General features: G+C 42.3%; 1 protein-coding gene across 1 annotated transcript in view; it reads left to right on the forward strand.

Moving 5' to 3' along the window:
* Window positions 1-17,500, forward strand: part of PROX1 (prospero homeobox 1) — a 45,390-nt gene that overhangs the window by 1,443 nt on the left and 26,447 nt on the right. Inside the window, exons 2-3 of the mRNA XM_026088838.1 lie at window positions 6,221-8,009; window positions 14,800-14,907. Coding sequence (XP_025944623.1) covers window positions 6,288-8,009; window positions 14,800-14,907 — 1,830 coding nt within the window. The 5' untranslated portion in view covers window positions 6,221-6,287. The remainder of the gene's footprint in view (window positions 1-6,220; window positions 8,010-14,799; window positions 14,908-17,500) is intronic.

The raw sequence follows: 17,500 nt of genomic DNA on the forward strand, positions 1-17,500 counted from the left end.
TAAAAAAGAGAAGTAAGTCAATAAACAGCTCCGGCCGGTCCCTGCGCCCGAAAAGCGCGGAAGACGCAGCTGAGATGGGGTTGAGCTCTCTGAGGGCTGAATGTCATGTACACGCTCTCCATCCCCGGAAATAATAGATATGGAGGATATTAACTTAATATCTTTGACAAAGTAGGGGATGTCAATCATGTCTGGCAGGGGAAACGGCCGCGGACTAGAGGTGCCCTTGAATGCTGGGCAAAAGTTACCAAGCGAGGATTTTTACACCCTCTAGTTTCCCACAGATCCCAAGTGCTTGCGGCAAACACTGTGGCGTTTCTGGCTGTGCAGTGAGTGTCACCCCGAAACCCACATCCAGGCTGCATCCAGGAGTGTGGGCATGGGGCAYGTGGAAGTGCGTCCACGTATACATGTGCATTACTCAATGGCAGAAAGGTCCGGTGTTGTCTGGTGCAGGTTACAGAAACACAGCCGTGTCACTGCGAGGTGTAAAAGCTTAGATTATTTGTCACTTCCATCATCTGTAGAGGTTTGGCAGTGTGCAGAGTGAGTTATACCGAGGCAGTTTTCTTACCCATAGATTTGCATGTGGCACATAGCCTTTATGTCTTATTCTAGCAGTTTTTCTGCAAGTTGCCATCAATCATGTAAAGTTTACGGCCACCGCAGCCCATTTTGCATGTATTTTATCTGCTTTTTGTCCGAAGCTTACCTTTAACAGCTATATCGCATACTGTGAAATGTTTATTAATACTCAAACGTAGATAGAGGACCAACATTTCATGGGCTGAACTGTGATAAAAAGTACAGTGTATATACTTTTTGCTAACAGCTCCATATTAAATTGTTCTGTAAACTATCTAACATTCACTGAATGTTACTGTCTGTATATATAGCTAACTTCTCTACCAGTGAAAATCTGAGGCCTCTCGCTGTATATGACTTATCTTTTTTTATGTTCAGTTGATAAATTTAGATAGTCATAGGAATGGACACATTTTGAAATTGGAATTTAATTTGTGTACAGGGCAGAATTGAAAATGCTACAATTTATGGTCTTTAAATAATGATTTATTCTGTCTCAAAGTGCTGGCTAACTGCACTTAACCAATTCAAGAATTCTAATTTAACTGTGTTGTGTAGTATGGAAAAAATATCTTGGAAAACTTGGGCTGAGTTCGTAGTAGGAATCTTGTTAGTGTTTCAGTATTGTCTCTGCACAGAGTCCATGTGAGTTCTTATTTTCTTCCTGGTCAATGAAATAACAAGAACCAAACTGGCTTGTAAGGAGGAAAAATGTGAATTTTATACTTAGCATAGCTTGACTTCTTTTTTTCATTCRGAGAAGCTGTTTCCTCAAATGGTACAGCCCACAGATACACGATGAGGGGTTGTGCATCTCCCCAAAATAAAGGCCTGTACTAATGAGATGCTGAGCAACTCTTGTTAGTGAGCTCTGTCAATTCTCCCTGAAGTCGATGGGAATTGAGGATGTTTGGCGTTCACAGGCTTTGCTGAATACCTTGTTGGATTGGGCCCTATATCATCAGGTATTTAAAAAAAAAAAAAAAGTAAGTGGCTTTTCTGTTTTAGACTAAAGACCAGGTAATGTAATTTTGAGCTAAATTAGGTTATAATGCTTGCTTCTTCTTGTGGAGCAATACTAATAAAGTAGCTGTTAATGCATAAATAGTTGCTTATTATTTCTGCCTTGTTTCAAATTCTTTTATTGCATGCCTCAGCTAAAGGAATTAGATAACTCTTTCTCCCAAGAAAACTTGTGTCAAAACTATCCAAAAAGGTAGTAGTTTTTCATTAGTCTGATGAAGTGATTTTAGCACTGAACAGCTCTATGGTATATGTGTCATCTGTTCTTCAGATTTTAACTCTGGTTTTGTGTGTGCAATGCTGTTGACCGAAATAATTTTCGTCTTGTGCTCGCTGGCTGATGCTGGCAAAGCCATGCCCAGCGTAGCGCTTTAGAATGAAAGATCTAAACATTTCTATTAGCAGAACCGTGTTAAATTTCTTGTGTAGTATTGGCATGGGGGGCTGAGAACAAGCAGTCAGACACTTGACCAAAGAAAGTAGTTGGCTCATGAAAAGACAGGAACAATTTCGGCTCTATAAACCAGTATCTCCTCGAGTTCATCAATGGATATGCTTCAAGTTTAGCACTTTGCTACTATGTATTCAATGGTTTTTCCTATCAGTTGGGCACCAAGGGCTTTAGGTTAGTCTATGTTCTTCCAGACTTGCTAAGCAGGATGAGTTTAAATTTAAAGCTCCTTTCTGTCTCATAGATGTATGAATTAATCTAAGAGAAAACGGTCAGGATCTATGTAGATCAGGATGAATTTACAAAATTGGTTACAGAAACTGATTGCTTTGTAATGAGCGCAGTTAAATGCCTGACACCGTATGCCATTCTAGCTGAAGGTTTGGGAACAGGAACTCTTAGATACCTAGAAATTCAACTGTTTCCAGCTAATATATTGATGTATATCTAATGCATAGAAAATAAACCCATGTGTGTAGATGCTGCACTATTTAGAAGTTACTCATAGTTACATTTAATCAAATTGCCTTAAAAGTTTTGAAAGTAAGAAGTTATTCACAGTTACATTTAATCAAATCTCCTTAAACAAAAGTTTTGAAAGTAAATTTGTAAATGAAATTCTGCAAACTGTGTTTTTGGGTGGACTTAGAAAGTACTGAGGCCCTCACTGTGTTTTTGAAGTACACAGGAATGGAAAATGTTCAGTTTCTTTTAAGAGAAAGCCACATCTTGCAAACTGAGGCCCTAAATGTAGAGGGTAAATTTAACATAAACTATGCTTGGCAGGTAAGGAGTATCAGAAGTGACATGTAAAGCAAATCTAACCTTCACAAATTTAAAGCTCTGTAACTCAGAAATGCCACTCTTAAAGATTTCTACGTAGATATTAACAATCTAATCTACCCTTCTAAATATATATTTCTGGATGGGTGTACAGAAACAAGATGTGTGAAATGTAGTTTTGAGACAATATGCAGCCAAAGTACTGGTATTATGTAAAGGACATGAACTTCCTAATTTTTTCCAAGAGTTCCCTATTTATCCACTTCCAGTTTAATCAGTATCAAGGTCTGCCTGTCACGTCTGGGATTTTGCATGCTGCTGTACGTGGCATTCTCCTTTCCTTGAGATACGAGTTGGTTTTGGTCTCTCCTAAAGCAAAATGTTACCTGGCCACTCGATACTCGTTCTGCTTTGTCGGACTAAAGTAGAACTGTTTCCCATATTTAAGCTGAAACGAACGGTGGCCTTAAAGCGGGCAGCCCGCGAGCTCAGGATTGCGCCAGGGCCAGTGGGAGATGTTGCGTAGCGCCCGGGTTAGGGCTGTGGTAACTGCGGTGCGCTCAGCGTGGGCGAGGGAAGGGCATCGCTCGGGAGCACCTCCTGCCGCCGGCCTCGGCGGTGGCAGGAGCTGGGGAGCAGCTGTCGGTGCGGGTTACGGGAGAGGGAAGTGGGCGCCGGGAGGAAGGATGCRTGGCAATGACCTCCCAGCCCGGCACAGGACAGCCGGTTTCCTGAGCTGCTGCCTCAAGGGTACGGCCAGCCCTCCCCGCGCATGTCCTTGGGGGGACTGGGCCAGGGAGACGGAAACGCTGTGCAGGCACCTAAAATTTGCTGGGAAATGTGCAAAACTTGAAACCTGACGTGAGGTTTTTGGTGTGAGTCTGGGCATGTACCGCTGGATCTTAATCAAGCGTAGTTTAACTACAGAAAAGGAAGGAAAAACATGAAGTTTTTTTTTTTTTTTTTTCCTATTGGCAACTATTATCTTTAAGCAAAATGCCTTTAGAATATCTTACATGCAGTAAGCAAGAGCTCTTACAATTATCTTGCAATTAGTTTATATCGCTTTCAAATGAACACCACTAGACTGGAAGGTCAACCTTGACCCTGGTTTGCACCGAGCCAAGATTGCCTGCTTAAAACCTCCCGTGACTGTGGCGGTGTGTCGCCCCTTTCCCCCTCACCAAGAACTTGGCCTTTTACTTATGGAAAGACCCCTTCTGAAAATCCAACTCTTCAGATTTTTTTTTTTTAAAAGAAGTCCTAATTGTTAGAGCCAGCTCCTGGTCCCCCAGAAACTCCTTTTGCATTAACTCGAAGTAGGAGACCGTCTTTTACACCACGTACTTTGCAACAGGGCCTGATTCTGCCGCTGGTCCCTAGCAGGGTTTTGCTGTTTGAGCGGTGCCCTGGATGCCAGGGGAATTGCTTGCAGAGGGTGATGCTACCTAGTGTGCAGGTGATGGAATTGGGCCCCTGCAATGTAACTCCTTGTTATTTTGTTATTAGCATTAGGTCTCCAAACTTCACTTGCTTAATGTGCTTCTTGATAAGGAGTGATTTCTGCAGGCAGTGTCCTGATAACAACGTAAGGCTCTGGATTTCCCATCTGAATTCATGACTTTTTTTTATTTTTATCATTCTTTGCTTTCYTGTATGCAAGGAGCCAGTAATGTAAACAAACATCATGTCCCTTGCCTAACTGTCTCTGACACCAAATCTCTGAAAATTCTTCTAGTACATCCAGGATCTGTGGGCAAAGGCTGCAGAATAAACATAAGGTTTTTAAGTATTAAAAGCTTTTTTTTTTTTTCCCTCCTGGTTGCAAACTAAGCATTGACTACTGTCTTGATTTTACAGATTATTTCATGCTGAAATTATGCCTATTTGCATGGATAGTCATTCTTTAAAACTAGCCACAGATGCAGTCCTAGGGAGCACGTAGATGTTTTTACAGGTGAACCGAAAGAGATGGGAGCAATTCCAAAAAGTCTGCATGCTGCCTTTGGCAATATACCCTGTTATTGTGAAGACTGTGCTCTGCTAAGCAAATGTAAAGTTTAATATTAGATAAGCGTCGCATGAAAAATGTTTTAATTTTACTCAGTGTTAAATTTTAAGAAACAGGAAAGAATGTCTAATGCTCTGTGTGCGGTGTGAGTTTAGCATCACTAGTTAATAAGTCACAAATTATGTCAAGAGCCTTTTACAAAATGCAAGGAAGTGTGTTATCTTTTTATGCTGTGTTCCTGGGAAACAATGAGAGTTCATATAAAGAGAAGGTATCTTCCTTTCTCACGCAGCTGATTGATGTTCTTTCTTTCATCTTTCCATATTTTTTCTCGTCTTTCTGCATGTCACAGGAAATAAGATACTGTGTATTCAAAATATTACATGTAAGAAAGGCTTCACTGGGCATTTGAGATACTGTTTTTGGAGATTTTTCTAAAACAGAGAGATGTGACACTGAACATGCCTCGTTTCTGCTATGCAAAAAATTTAATGTCATATATTTTAGTGTATGAAATACAAAATTTTCCTGCTTCAGCACTGAGATTTACTCAGAGGATATAAGTTAAGAGAAGGGAAGGAATGCATGGGGAATTTAAAACACTGTTGTGGCTAGTCACTGCTACGTGCGAGGCTACGTTAACTAGCTATGTTTTGGCCTTTATTTGATCACATCTATGTAAATATTATAATCCTGACCATAAAATATTTTAATGCATTTTTGCTTTACTGAATAAATGTTTTCCTAATGATTTAAGAGAGGTTTTCTTCCCAATTTAAGTCTAAATGCGCGTATGTTTTCTTCACCTTTCACGTATCCTGTCCTACCTAAAATTAAGTGAAAGTTGTTGTTTTGACCTTCGAATAATTACTTACCATTTTTATCTCTCTTTAAAAAACAAACCCACAATTACAGTTTTTTACATTGCAATTGAATTTTTTTAATCCAAATTTTATACAATTTCTTGTTTTAACAATAAATCTTAAATAAGGAGTACTTTCATCTTCTTTTGTAACATGTATCTCAATGCCCTAAATTTAATCAATTGGTTGTCAGAGGCTGTGTTCTTCTAATCTACTCTTTCTTCTGAAGATAAACAGTATCATTTTAGGCATTTGTGCAAGAGAATCATATTACTGGTGCTTAAGCAGTTTTTGCTTTTTTAAATCTTAATCCATCTTAAACCAGTGGAGCAGAAATATTTAAAAATGTTTCATTTCAAGCAGAGTGCATAATAAATTGCAATAATTGTAATGTGCCATAAATCCCAGAGCCTATGCATTTTGCATTTTATTCAGGATTGAGGTCAGGAAATTTGGAGAAATTTAAAGAAAATGATTCATCAGTCCTTTTGTTCTGTTGGCCAGGGTCCCAGGATTCTTGAGCTGAGCCCAGCTGACAAGCTTTTGAAGATGGCACAATAACAGTCCAGTGATGCCTGACCATGACAGCACAGCCCTCTTAAGCAGGCAAACCAAGAGAAGAAGAGTTGACATTGGAGTGAAAAGGACGGTAGGGACAGCATCTGCATTTTTTGCAAAGGCAAGAGCAACGTTTTTTAGTGCCATGAATCCCCAAGGTTCAGAGCAGGATGTCGAGTATTCAGTGGTGCAGCATGCAGATGGAGAAAAGTCAAATGTACTCCGCAAGCTGCTGAAGAGGGCGAACTCGTATGAAGATGCCATGATGCCTTTTCCAGGAGCAACCATAATTTCCCAGCTGTTGAAAAATAACATGAACAAAAATGGTGGCACAGAGCCCAGTTTCCAAGCCAGCGGTCTCTCTAGTACAGGCTCAGAAGTACATCAGGAGGATGTATGCAGCAACTCTTCAAGAGACAGCCCCCAAGAGTGTCTTTCCCCTTTTGGCAGGCCTACTATGAGCCAGTTTGATGTGGATCGGTTATGTGACGAGCACCTGAGAGCTAAACGCGCCCGGGTTGAGAATATAATTCGGGGTATGAGCCATTCCCCAAGCGTGGCGTTAAGGGGCAATGAAAATGAAAGAGAAATAGCTCCGCAGTCTGTGAGTCCCCGAGAAAGTTACAGAGAAAACAAACGCAAGCAAAAGCTGCCACAGCAGCAGCAGCAGAGTTTCCAGCAGCTGGTTTCAGCRAGGAAAGAACAGAAGCGCGAGGAGCGCAGACAGCTGAAGCAGCAGCTGGAAGACATGCAGAAACAGCTGCGCCAGCTGCAGGAGAAGTTCTACCAAATCTATGACAGCACTGACTCTGAAAATGATGAAGATGGTAACCTGTCTGAAGACAGCATGCGCTCCGAAACCATGGATGTGAGGGCAGGCGACTCCGTTGGCCGGTCAGACAACGAGATGTGCGAGCTGGACCCAGGGCAATTCATCGATCGTGCCCGTGCCCTCATCAGGGAGCAAGAAGTCGCAGAGAATAAGCCTAAAAGAGAAGGTCCCAAGGAAAAGGAGCAAGGGCCAAATTCTTTCCATCCCGAAGGCAAACATTTGGCTGAGACGCTGAAACAGGAACTGAATACGGCCATGTCACAGGTTGTGGACACAGTGGTTAAAGTTTTCTCATCTAAGCCCTCCCGCCAACTTCCTCAGGTCTTCCCACCTCTCCAGATCCCACAAGCCAGATTCGCAGTGAACGGGGAGAACCACAACTTCCACACAGCCAACCAGCGCCTGCAGTGCTTCGGGGACGTCATCATCCCCAACCCCCTCGACACCTTCGGCAGCGTGCAGATGCCCGGCGCCACCGACCAAACCGAGGCGCTGCCCCTCGTTGTCCGCAAAAACTCGTCCGACCAATCTGCCTCTGCCCCGCCGCCTGGGGGCCACCACGCCTCCCTCCACCAGTCCCCRCTGTCGGCCACAGCGGGCTTCTCCACCTCCTCCTTCCGCCACCCCTTCCCGCTCCCCCTCATGGCGTACCCCTTCCAGAGCCCGCTGGGTGCCCCATCGGCCTCCTTCCCAGGCAAAGAGCGCGCCTCCCCCGAATCCCTAGACTTGACTCGGGAGACCACGAGTCTGAGGACCAAGATGTCGTCGCACCACATGAATCACCACCCTTGCTCACCAGCACACCCGCCCAGTGCCGCCGAAGGGCTCTCTTTGTCGCTCATAAAGTCCGAGTGCGGCGACCTTCAAGACATGTCTGAAATCTCACCTTACTCGGGAAGTGCAATATCCTTTTCTAAAGAAAAACGATAATTGGCTGCAGTGCTGGGGCCAAATCGTGGGGGCTCGCGTTCCACTTTCTCTTAGCGGTGCGCGTAGTGGCCGGGAAGAGAGGACTTCATGCCGTCCCCACGTGCCGGTGCTTGCCCAAGCGCGCGGTGCTAGCACAGCATTCGGAGCGGGAGTAGGCAGGGAGCTCTGCAAGGCTAGTGGCTACATCAAATATCGGGTATTAATTAGCAGTGCTGCTTCAGCTACAGTATTCTGCTGCGTGCCCCATTTCACCTGCTTGACCTCTTTGCAAAGAGAGTTTTTAAGGTGATCGCCCTCCCTCCCGCCCAGACAAATAAAACCCCAATCAAATAAAAAAGACCCCCCCCCCAACCTTTTAGACCATCGGGTGGGAGAAGGAGCCCGGCCCGGGGCCCAGGTGTGGCACCGTTTCCTGGTCCCGCCGGCCCGGGGTGCCCCACCGCCGGCCGCGCTCTGCCGCCACGGGAGCCTCTCCCTCGCCGCCCCCTCCCCGCCGAGCCCCACCGGGGCGCGACCCGCTTTGCAGCCCGTCGCCGCCGCCGCAGCTCGCGCAGAACAAATGTTTGGTTGTTTGGAAGCCTTCAGTCCTCGAGTGAGTAAACAAAATAAAGCACAAAAGATACAGGTACTGATATATTCAAGCTGCATCAAGTTCTTTCCCCCCACCCAGAGGTCTGTTCCTCAGCCCTTGTGCAGCTGCCTGCTATGCATGATTAACCTCTGTTCAGCCATACACAGAAATCTTTTGTCCTAACATACACAAAGCAAATTATTTTGGAAAGCTAGAGAGAACAATTAAATATAAAAGTTCAGCTGTATTAAATTTACAGAATGCTTCCCCCTCTATAAAAAATATATATATATAACAAAATCCCTCTTTTTAGCTCAATATCAGGCTTTTGTTAGGGGAAAAAATACATCTCTGCTTTTATTTAGGCATATCTAGATATATTCAGTATTTTTTTTTCCTGGAAACTAGTACTAATTTTTTTTTTTCGTTTTTAGCAGTAACACCTCCCACTCCTTGCATCTTCTCCCCTAATGTGTTTTTTTGGTCAAAAGATTTTTCTTCCAAGTGCAGTTGTATTAAATGTGAACAAAATACCCAATGCTAAAATTGAGGATTCTGAACGAAGGGTAGGTTGACATCTTATGCCTCCTCTAAGACCCCTCCATAAAGCAACAGCAGAAGCATAGCGTTTTAGATGTAGCTAATTTCATTTCCAAGTTGATGAAAGTAATTTAACTGAATAACTGTACCTCTCCCTGAGTAGTAATGAGGAAATTGTCCCCTTTCCAGGGGTATCGCTTGGAGGCAGATGCACAAGGCTGTGCCCCATTGCTGGGTATCTCCTTGGCAATTAATAACTTTGGTTGTTTTAGATTAATTAAAGCAGGTTTTATATAGCAGCGCTGAGTGGGTCAGGCGCCGCAGCAGAGGGATGGCAGGGCTCCAGGCCCGGCATGGCGGGCGCACGCTCCCGGGAGCCCCCCGTTGGGGGGGACGTGCCCCCCGGGGACAGCTGGAGCGGACGTGGGCACTGGGCGTCGTTGATACAGCCGTGGTCACCTTTTGAACCAGAAACAACTGCGGTGCCACGGTTTTGGGCAGGCCCATGTGGATGTTGCTGTGTTGCAGCCTGGTTTGTGTAGAGGGAAGGGTTCCCGTTTGGAAGCTGCTTCCGCAGTTGCTCGCCTCCTCGAGAGCTGAGGAGTAGGGGAGGTGGCGTTTGAAGGACCTCTTTCCCAGTAGAGCTCAGACGTGGCCCCGACAGGGGGAGGGAAATCTTGGCTTGCCATAGCCTTGCAGGCTGTGCCCTATGGCAAAAAAGGGGCGGCAGTCCAAAGCCAGTGTCGTTCGCTGCTGTTGGTGGCTGCTTCTGGAGGTTGGAAACAAAGGTCTTCCTTGCGTATCGAAATGCAAACGGTGATGCTCCCGAAGCAGTCTTGAGGTCAGCAGGAGGGACAGCTGAGGGCAAGACTCAGGCCAGAGTAATTATGTCATTTCTAACAAACAGTACGGTGGTATATTAATTGTTTTGGTATAAAAGTAATTTCCCCTTCCTGGGAGAGGAGTGATAAGAGCTGAAAAATTACAAGTGTACAAACTAGGAGTATTTCTGTAACGGCAGCTGATCCTCTCCATCCTTCAAAGGTCTCTTCTTCTCCCCCTCTCCATTGCTCTGCCTCACCGTGGTCATCGAGGGAGCTTGTTGGGGCTGCTGACACAGGGGTGCGAGTGTCCCTGCAGCCGGGGCCGCTCCAAGTGTAGCCGGGGGGGAAAACAGAGCGTTAGTGTGATATGTACTGTCCATTTTCCTCCTTCCCTACGCAACACTTCTTCCCCTGCGGTTGTGAAAGCACACCGACTTTCCCACTTGGACACTAGTAATTGCAGGCTGCAGTTGGGTCTGGTTTTAGATACGAAGCTGCTAGGGAGAACAGATTTCTTAAATAGCATCCGTACACGGCGTGTGCCCTGGTATACAGTGCAGCTGTGGGGACGGCTTTTCCTGGTAGCTGCTCATTTGCCCAGGTAGCTGCAGTTTCCAGGGAGAGGTGCAGCACGGAGGCTGGTTTGTTTGTGGTAGAGTCTGTTGCAGCCCTTTTATGTTATGTGGTTGAATGTGCATATATAAGAAATATATTTCTTGAGAGGCAGCTCTTTCTTCACTGCAGAAAGCAACATCTGTTTTCCTGGACAATACAGCCGGGATGAGAGCATAAGACTAGCAGATACAGCCAAGTTCAGGTTTTAGTAGTAGGCTAAAATACCGAACCAGCTTGTCTTCTTTTCTTTTTCTTTTTCTTTTTTTTAAACCAACACATGTAAAATGCATCTGATCATTCTCGTATTCGCTGAGTTGCAGAAGGAAATGGTTAATGTTTGCGTATGCTTCTAAACAAGATAAGAGGCACCTGCAGCATGAGTTCGCGTCTTGGTCGTGAATGCAGTCTATATCTTTGCAAACTAATCTGTTTAATCAAATTATAAGTTTTATTCAAATTCCAAAAGAAACAGACAGCCAATTGTTTTTCTGCATGGTCTTCCTTTGTCATGCCTCCTCTTTGCATCTCAAGAAAAATAGCCTTGTTCAGCCCCAAAACATTTGCATAGATCAAAATTGAAGCACAACAGTAGTTTGTGTGCTGGTAAGACATCTGTAAAGGTGAAGAAGTTTAGTGTTTTCTCCATGGCAGGAGGGCTTTAGAACATTAGTGAAACTTTCTACAATTTATTTATTTTTAAGCRGAGTTTCAATCCAACTGGAATGAGTTTCATACTCCCAATATGTGAAAGCTATAATTAGTGAATTACAACATTTTGAAATGAGGAGTTATTACATCTGACTAGAATTAAACTAATTAAAGTTAAAAAAAAAAAAAAAAAAAGGAAAGCAATTGTACAGCAAGCTGGATAACTCTGTGCTGTTGATAAAACCTGTGGGATGCACGAATACTTTCCAGCCAGCCCATTCTTTGTAGGCTTTTGAAGATGCTCTGAAATATGGCAGTTTGGAGCTTTGCCGATTAAAAGCACCTAGTGTGTAACTTCAGGAGAAGCTTGGCTTCGCAAGTGCTGATTTTTTGCCTGATATAGCCTTCTCTTAGGTCTTTTTCTTCTGCTTGATGCACATATAGGCTAGAAAAGCCTATTAGGGTATTTGTGGAAGCTCGGGATGAGAGTAACAGAAGTGAAAGATCATCTCCACTGAAAAATATTTTTGGAAAAGAGGAGAGTTACCTGGTAGGATTAAAGTGCAAGTGAGTCAAATCATGTGCAATGGTACCTCTGTAGCTCTCCAGTTAAACCACACGAGAGTGAACATAGGTTTCATTCCCAGTCTTTCACTTCCCATTTCTTACATTTTGCCTTTTTGCTGCTGCTGTCTTAGGTGAGGCTACGTTGTACTTTGTAAACGCACAACACGGAGACGCTCAGACTGTTTGAACACTGCGTTAGGTTCAGCTGCTGTACACTGTTTCTCTGATCTTTTATGTTCTGAGCAGATGTCTTTCATTAATTTATGGATTTATCATCTTTTCTTTCTCTCCTTTTTTTTCCCCCTTTCCTTTCCTTTCCTTTTTTTTTTTTTTTTTTTCCCCCCTTTCTTTCTTTTTCCTTCTTTCCCTCAAAGGAAAGTTATTGTCTATTTTGCATTACCCATAGAATTGAATGTCATCTGTCTTCACAAAGCTATAGCTAAGAGAATTGAGGCAAGCCACATGAGCTGCTGGGACAGAGCTTGTTTGCGTTCCATTCGGCACCCCTCCTCCCTTTACCTCCTTAATATTTATTTGTGCTCGTTTTCTTTCCTGGCCTTGAATGGGGCTTAGCTCGTGTTCAGTACAGCTGTATGTTTACTGAATCTATTTCATCATGAGTCATTGTGCGTGTGTAAGTATCCTGGAAACAGCTAGTGCTTTCTTGGAAGAACAGTTGCTTTTCAGCCCAAGCACTTAAAAAGGAAATTAAGCAATTGGTCAGTTCAGTTTTTTTCTGAAATAGCAATGGGTTAGCTAATTCTTAGCTCTTAGGTCTATCATTAACTATTTTTTGATAGTTTATTACAGATCATATCTTTTATCACAGTAAAGCGTTAACCTTAGGATCAAGATACAAAGATTTGTTGCATTATTGATATTGCTTTAAGACTACCAACTGCTTAAGAACAAGTATAATTTTAATAAAAAATGGATTTCTTGGAATTTGAGTCTTAGAACATCTTTTAATACATATTTCATTCAATATCAATATCCTCTGGCATTATGGCAGAAAATATTTAAAAATCCTAAATGCAAATTAAATCAGGAAAAAGGAATCAAAATACTTAGACAATTGTCTAATATGCTTAAATCCAACAAATATGAGCACTTTTTTGGAAAGTTTAAGTACATCTTTTAGCTTCCATTGAAAGATGCTATATGCTAAACATGATATTAACGTGTTGTCAGCATCAGAGGAATTGCAAATTAAGGAGACTTAGGTTTTTTTGGTTTTTTTACTTTTACTTATTGAAGTTCACCTCCAACCGCCCACTTCCCTTCAACAATCTCATAGCAAAAAGGATTTCTGGTGTAGAACTTTTGGTTTGTCTAAAACTCTTATCACTAAGCAATAGGTGACAGCTTGCTACTATTATTTCACTTACGTATTTTGACAGATGGCACTGCAGAGTGTAATGCTCTTTTAGACTTCTCTATCAGTCTAATGGAGGTAACTGGAGGTTCTTTCAACTCTTCTCTTGGCACAAGAAGTATGTCAGTCATAAATTATCTTCTTTGTAATCATTAAGCATCTAAAACAAAATGCAAGTTCAGCTGAGCCGTTTTCCATGTACTTCCAGAAAATAAGAGGTTTTTCAGCTAATATTATCAATGGCTTTTTTTAAATGCCACATTTTTCAATTTAAAAATGAATCTTCTTATTTTGCAACTGAATAAATGAGGAGGTTTCAGTAGCTTTCACTAATTAGAGCAAAGGGTATTCTCTTGAAAGAGCTAGCTAATAATCAGTAGCCCGCTGGTATAAATTTGTCTGAATTTCCCATATCGAGACCCGGAATGGGATGTTCTGTGCTGATGTGTTCCCGGCCGTAAGGTGGAGGCACCTTGGCTGCAGTGTATCTGTGAACTTGTTTGACCTTCCCCCCGCCATAAGGTGTGAAATGGGTGAATTTTTCAACAATTGTGTTTAGGAGAAACAGTCCTTAGAGAAGCTTCTGGGAAGAACCCTTAATTGACCTTGGGGGGGGGGGGGCACGTTGATTTTCTCCACGTGCATCTTCATTTCTGATAAATTATAAAGCCATTAATTTGCTGAGGAAATGGCAGGGCCAGCCTGCGGCACAGATGTGACCAGAGCTGTCCTAGCACACAGTACACAAAAGAGAGCCAAGAAGCTGGGAGAAAATCAGAAAGCCTAGATTGTTATGGTTAGCTTCACATTCCCTTGGGAACTGTTTTAGTTGCTTCTGTTTACAGATCTAAAAGGTAATGATGTTTCCAGGATAAATAGGCTGCCTTACAGGGTAAGTGGCCATTTATTGATCCGCTAGCCCACATTTATTGATTGGTTAGCCCCAAATACAGCCTCGTTCTCCGAGGAGTTAGCTGTGTAAATCAGAACAAGACGAGTTTGTTGTGGGGGGATTGAAGGGCAGAGGGGGCTCTGCCTTTTAGAAATTTTGCTTTCATTTGGAGGGCGGCAATTGAAGCAAAGCAATAACGGGATTAGGGACTAACTCAAGATGTTAAAATTTATTGATGCTAATGAAGCAGGTAAAATGTACTGCCAGTGTGAAGCACTGTTCAAAATGATAAAGCACCTCCGATTGTTTCGCGTGCATTAGCTTTATTTAGTATAAGCTGCACAACACTGGGAGAAAATAAACTTTAGCTGTAATTGCAAAGGAGAGGGAGAAAAAGCTTGTGATAAGTTTTCTGCAGCACATGCTTCGTGCATTTGTTTCTGTAGCAACAAGTGCACGTACATATGGTACACAAGCCCTAAACTTGCAAAATTCCTGAGACCCAGCACCAGAACTTGAACACTGCAAAATACAGTGTTCAAGTTACCTTTCCTCACATACCTCACTAAGCTATTTTACAGAAAATAGCAGTGCAGCAGTTTAAATGTTAATAATTCTCATGTAATCTCAGAGTCTGCAGAATATTTAAGGGGGCACTTTTCCAGCTCTGTATGTTCGGAAACCGCTAGCTTTTTCAAGAAAAGCATTTTCCTTCACTAATTCAATCCTACATGCAGGAAGGCTTGTCACCGAATCACTTGAAAAAGGCCAAGCTCATGTTCTTTTACACCCGGTACCCAAGTTCCAATATGCTGAAAACCTACTTCTCAGACGTAAAGGTAAGAAAATCTCTCTCTCTTTTTTTTTTTCCTTCTATGTGCTATATTTGAGCATGAGAAAGTATCGTGTTATCGTATTAGGRATTAATAACAATTATTTCTGGGTACACAAAGGTTCCTGCTAACTTTATTCATTTGTTCTTCCTGTTGAGATGTACCCTGCTTTGCCTAGCTGAGGAAAGGGGAGGATGGAGGATTTTAATTTAAAAACAAAAAATCTTTCAAGTTTCAGAGCAAAATAAGAATAATTATTACAGTAAATAAAACAGTTTTCATTTTACATATCCTACTAAAAAATAGATTTCTGTGGTGGTAGAAATGTACTTCCAAGAACATTTTGGAGCAGCTCTCAAGTGCTCCCTTATTGTTTCATTTCGGTTGGTTTCCTCATATTTGTGCTTACATAAGCACAGTGTAGAATCCCTTTCTTTCTGTCAAAAAGAAACAGTACATTGAAATTCTCCATGCAGAAGCTGCTTAAAAACAAAAGTGATGATTGTCTCTTATTTACAACTTAATTTGTTGYTGATGCAGAGTACACTGAGCATAAGGAGGATGAATAAAGTGACAGATTCAGGCCACATTATTCAAATGAGGATATGAAAGCTGTCGACATACAGCTGCATCCTCCCTCATTCTACAGAATATTAGGACMTCCTGATTTTTTTCTAAAAGTAATTGTTCCTTCACATCAACTTGATTTTGTGCTAATCATCTAAGTTTTTTTTTAAAAAAAAACATAGATTGGGTTTTAATGATTATAATGGTGTACATGGTGTCATTATCTAAGTAACTTTATAAACATTACATTAGCTTAAATTAGTTTGTTACACTTTCCCCTCCTCAACAAATTACACAAATCCTTCTTTTAATCACTTTCAAGTTACGTTTTTTTTCAGTCTTGTTGGAAGATAATCCCACAGGTTTGTGAACTTGGCCCAGATTTTGTTGATCAGTTCTCTTTGCTTAGATTGTTGGCAGTTTTTCCCGTTATTTTTCATGCCGTGTTGCATGCACATGTATGTCTGAGTGCATTTCTGCCCTCGGCAGCCATGCCCTTGGAGGTTCCTCTTATTCAATGCCATGCATTGAGCGGGTGGTGACAGCATTTATAGAAAGGAGGGGGGAAGCAATACAGGCACTTCCTAGACTAAATGGCCGGTCAAGAATCATTAAGCACAAAAAAAGCTGTGAATCGCACAGCGGGCCAAGTGAAGGGTTTGCTCTCAGAGTGGTTCCACCTGGAATGGAAAAATCGGAGGGAACGTTTCAAGCGACGCTGCACCGATAAGCCGCTGGAGCCAGATGTAGCGTTGGCAGCGTGCTGCTCGGGAGGGTCCTGTAGTGGTGCTATCATGTGTCCTCTCCAGTAAATGTTAACATAGGCAGTTATACAGAGATGGGTGTTTTTTTCCTGTTATTGCTTCTCTTTTTCTCTTTTAAAGAAAATACGTGCTTGTGTTTGCACGCGGTGACATTGTCCTCTGACAGAGTTACAGTAATATGTAKTATTTTGTTTTTGTGCCACCTTATATTTATATAGCACCGGAAGAGGCCCCAAAGTACTTTACAAACTCCCTATGTAGGCAGGGGTCATTCACCCAAAATGCAATGCAATGCAGCCACCTCCCACGCAAATGCTGCTCAGGGCYGGCAACATCACAGAACCAGGGGTGTAAATATTAGATATGTTCATCTTTTCTTGGGGTTTTCCATACCCCTAAATGCTTCAAAGTGTTTAGTACGTATGACATTTCTTGGGCCAAATGGTGCTCCCCCTGTTGCCCACATGCAGACCCTTTAGCTTCACTGCTCCTACTTATGAAAGTGAAATAATGTAATTTTGCTTCAGTGAAGGCAGAATGTCCTTGTGGTTTAAGCAGGTGTTTCCGACCAGGAACGATGGGGACTGCTGCTGGCCGTGGGAACACTCTCATCCATGAGTTTAAAACACAAATGTAAATAGGTACCTTAATGAGACATTTCCATGTGCTGTATTGGCCAAATGTTTGGCTCTGAAGTTTGTGGATATATTAATAAAGATGTATGCATAACATGTAGTACTTGAAGCAGTGGTATTTAATTTCATTACTAATTGCCCTTAAAAATTAAAAGAAACTGTATTAACGCAGTGATTTATTTCAGAAATTTAAATATGAGAATAAAGCTTGGGAACAATTTAAATATCAGAGCCTGGCCCTCAGGGAAAGTAAATGTGTGTAGCTGTGTTAAAACCAAGGAAGCTATGCTGATTTACACCAATTAAAAACTGGTACTTTTCTTCTTTCCTCCCCCTGCCCCAAGATGGCAATAGCCCCAAAATATTGTGGCAAAACTGTTAAGATCTGGGGTGCTGCAAAATTCTGTAAATTTTTAAGTGAGAACTAAATCATACAGGTTTGTTTATTACTATTTTTTTTTGAAAAAATATTTCCATTTTCTTAGCTATCTGCAAGAAATGGAAGGTGAAGAACAATTGCAGACAGTCCCGATTTAGTGTGGTGAAAAATTATCCTCCATCATAGTCGTCATGACTATGGACACAACAACTGAAGAACACCTCTAATTAACTATTTCCCTTAGATAGCAAAAG

Source organism: Apteryx rowi, unplaced genomic scaffold, assembly GCF_003343035.1.
Source record: "Apteryx rowi isolate R43461 unplaced genomic scaffold, aptRow1 scaffold_79, whole genome shotgun sequence".
Taxonomy (NCBI): Eukaryota; Metazoa; Chordata; class Aves; order Apterygiformes; family Apterygidae; genus Apteryx; species Apteryx rowi.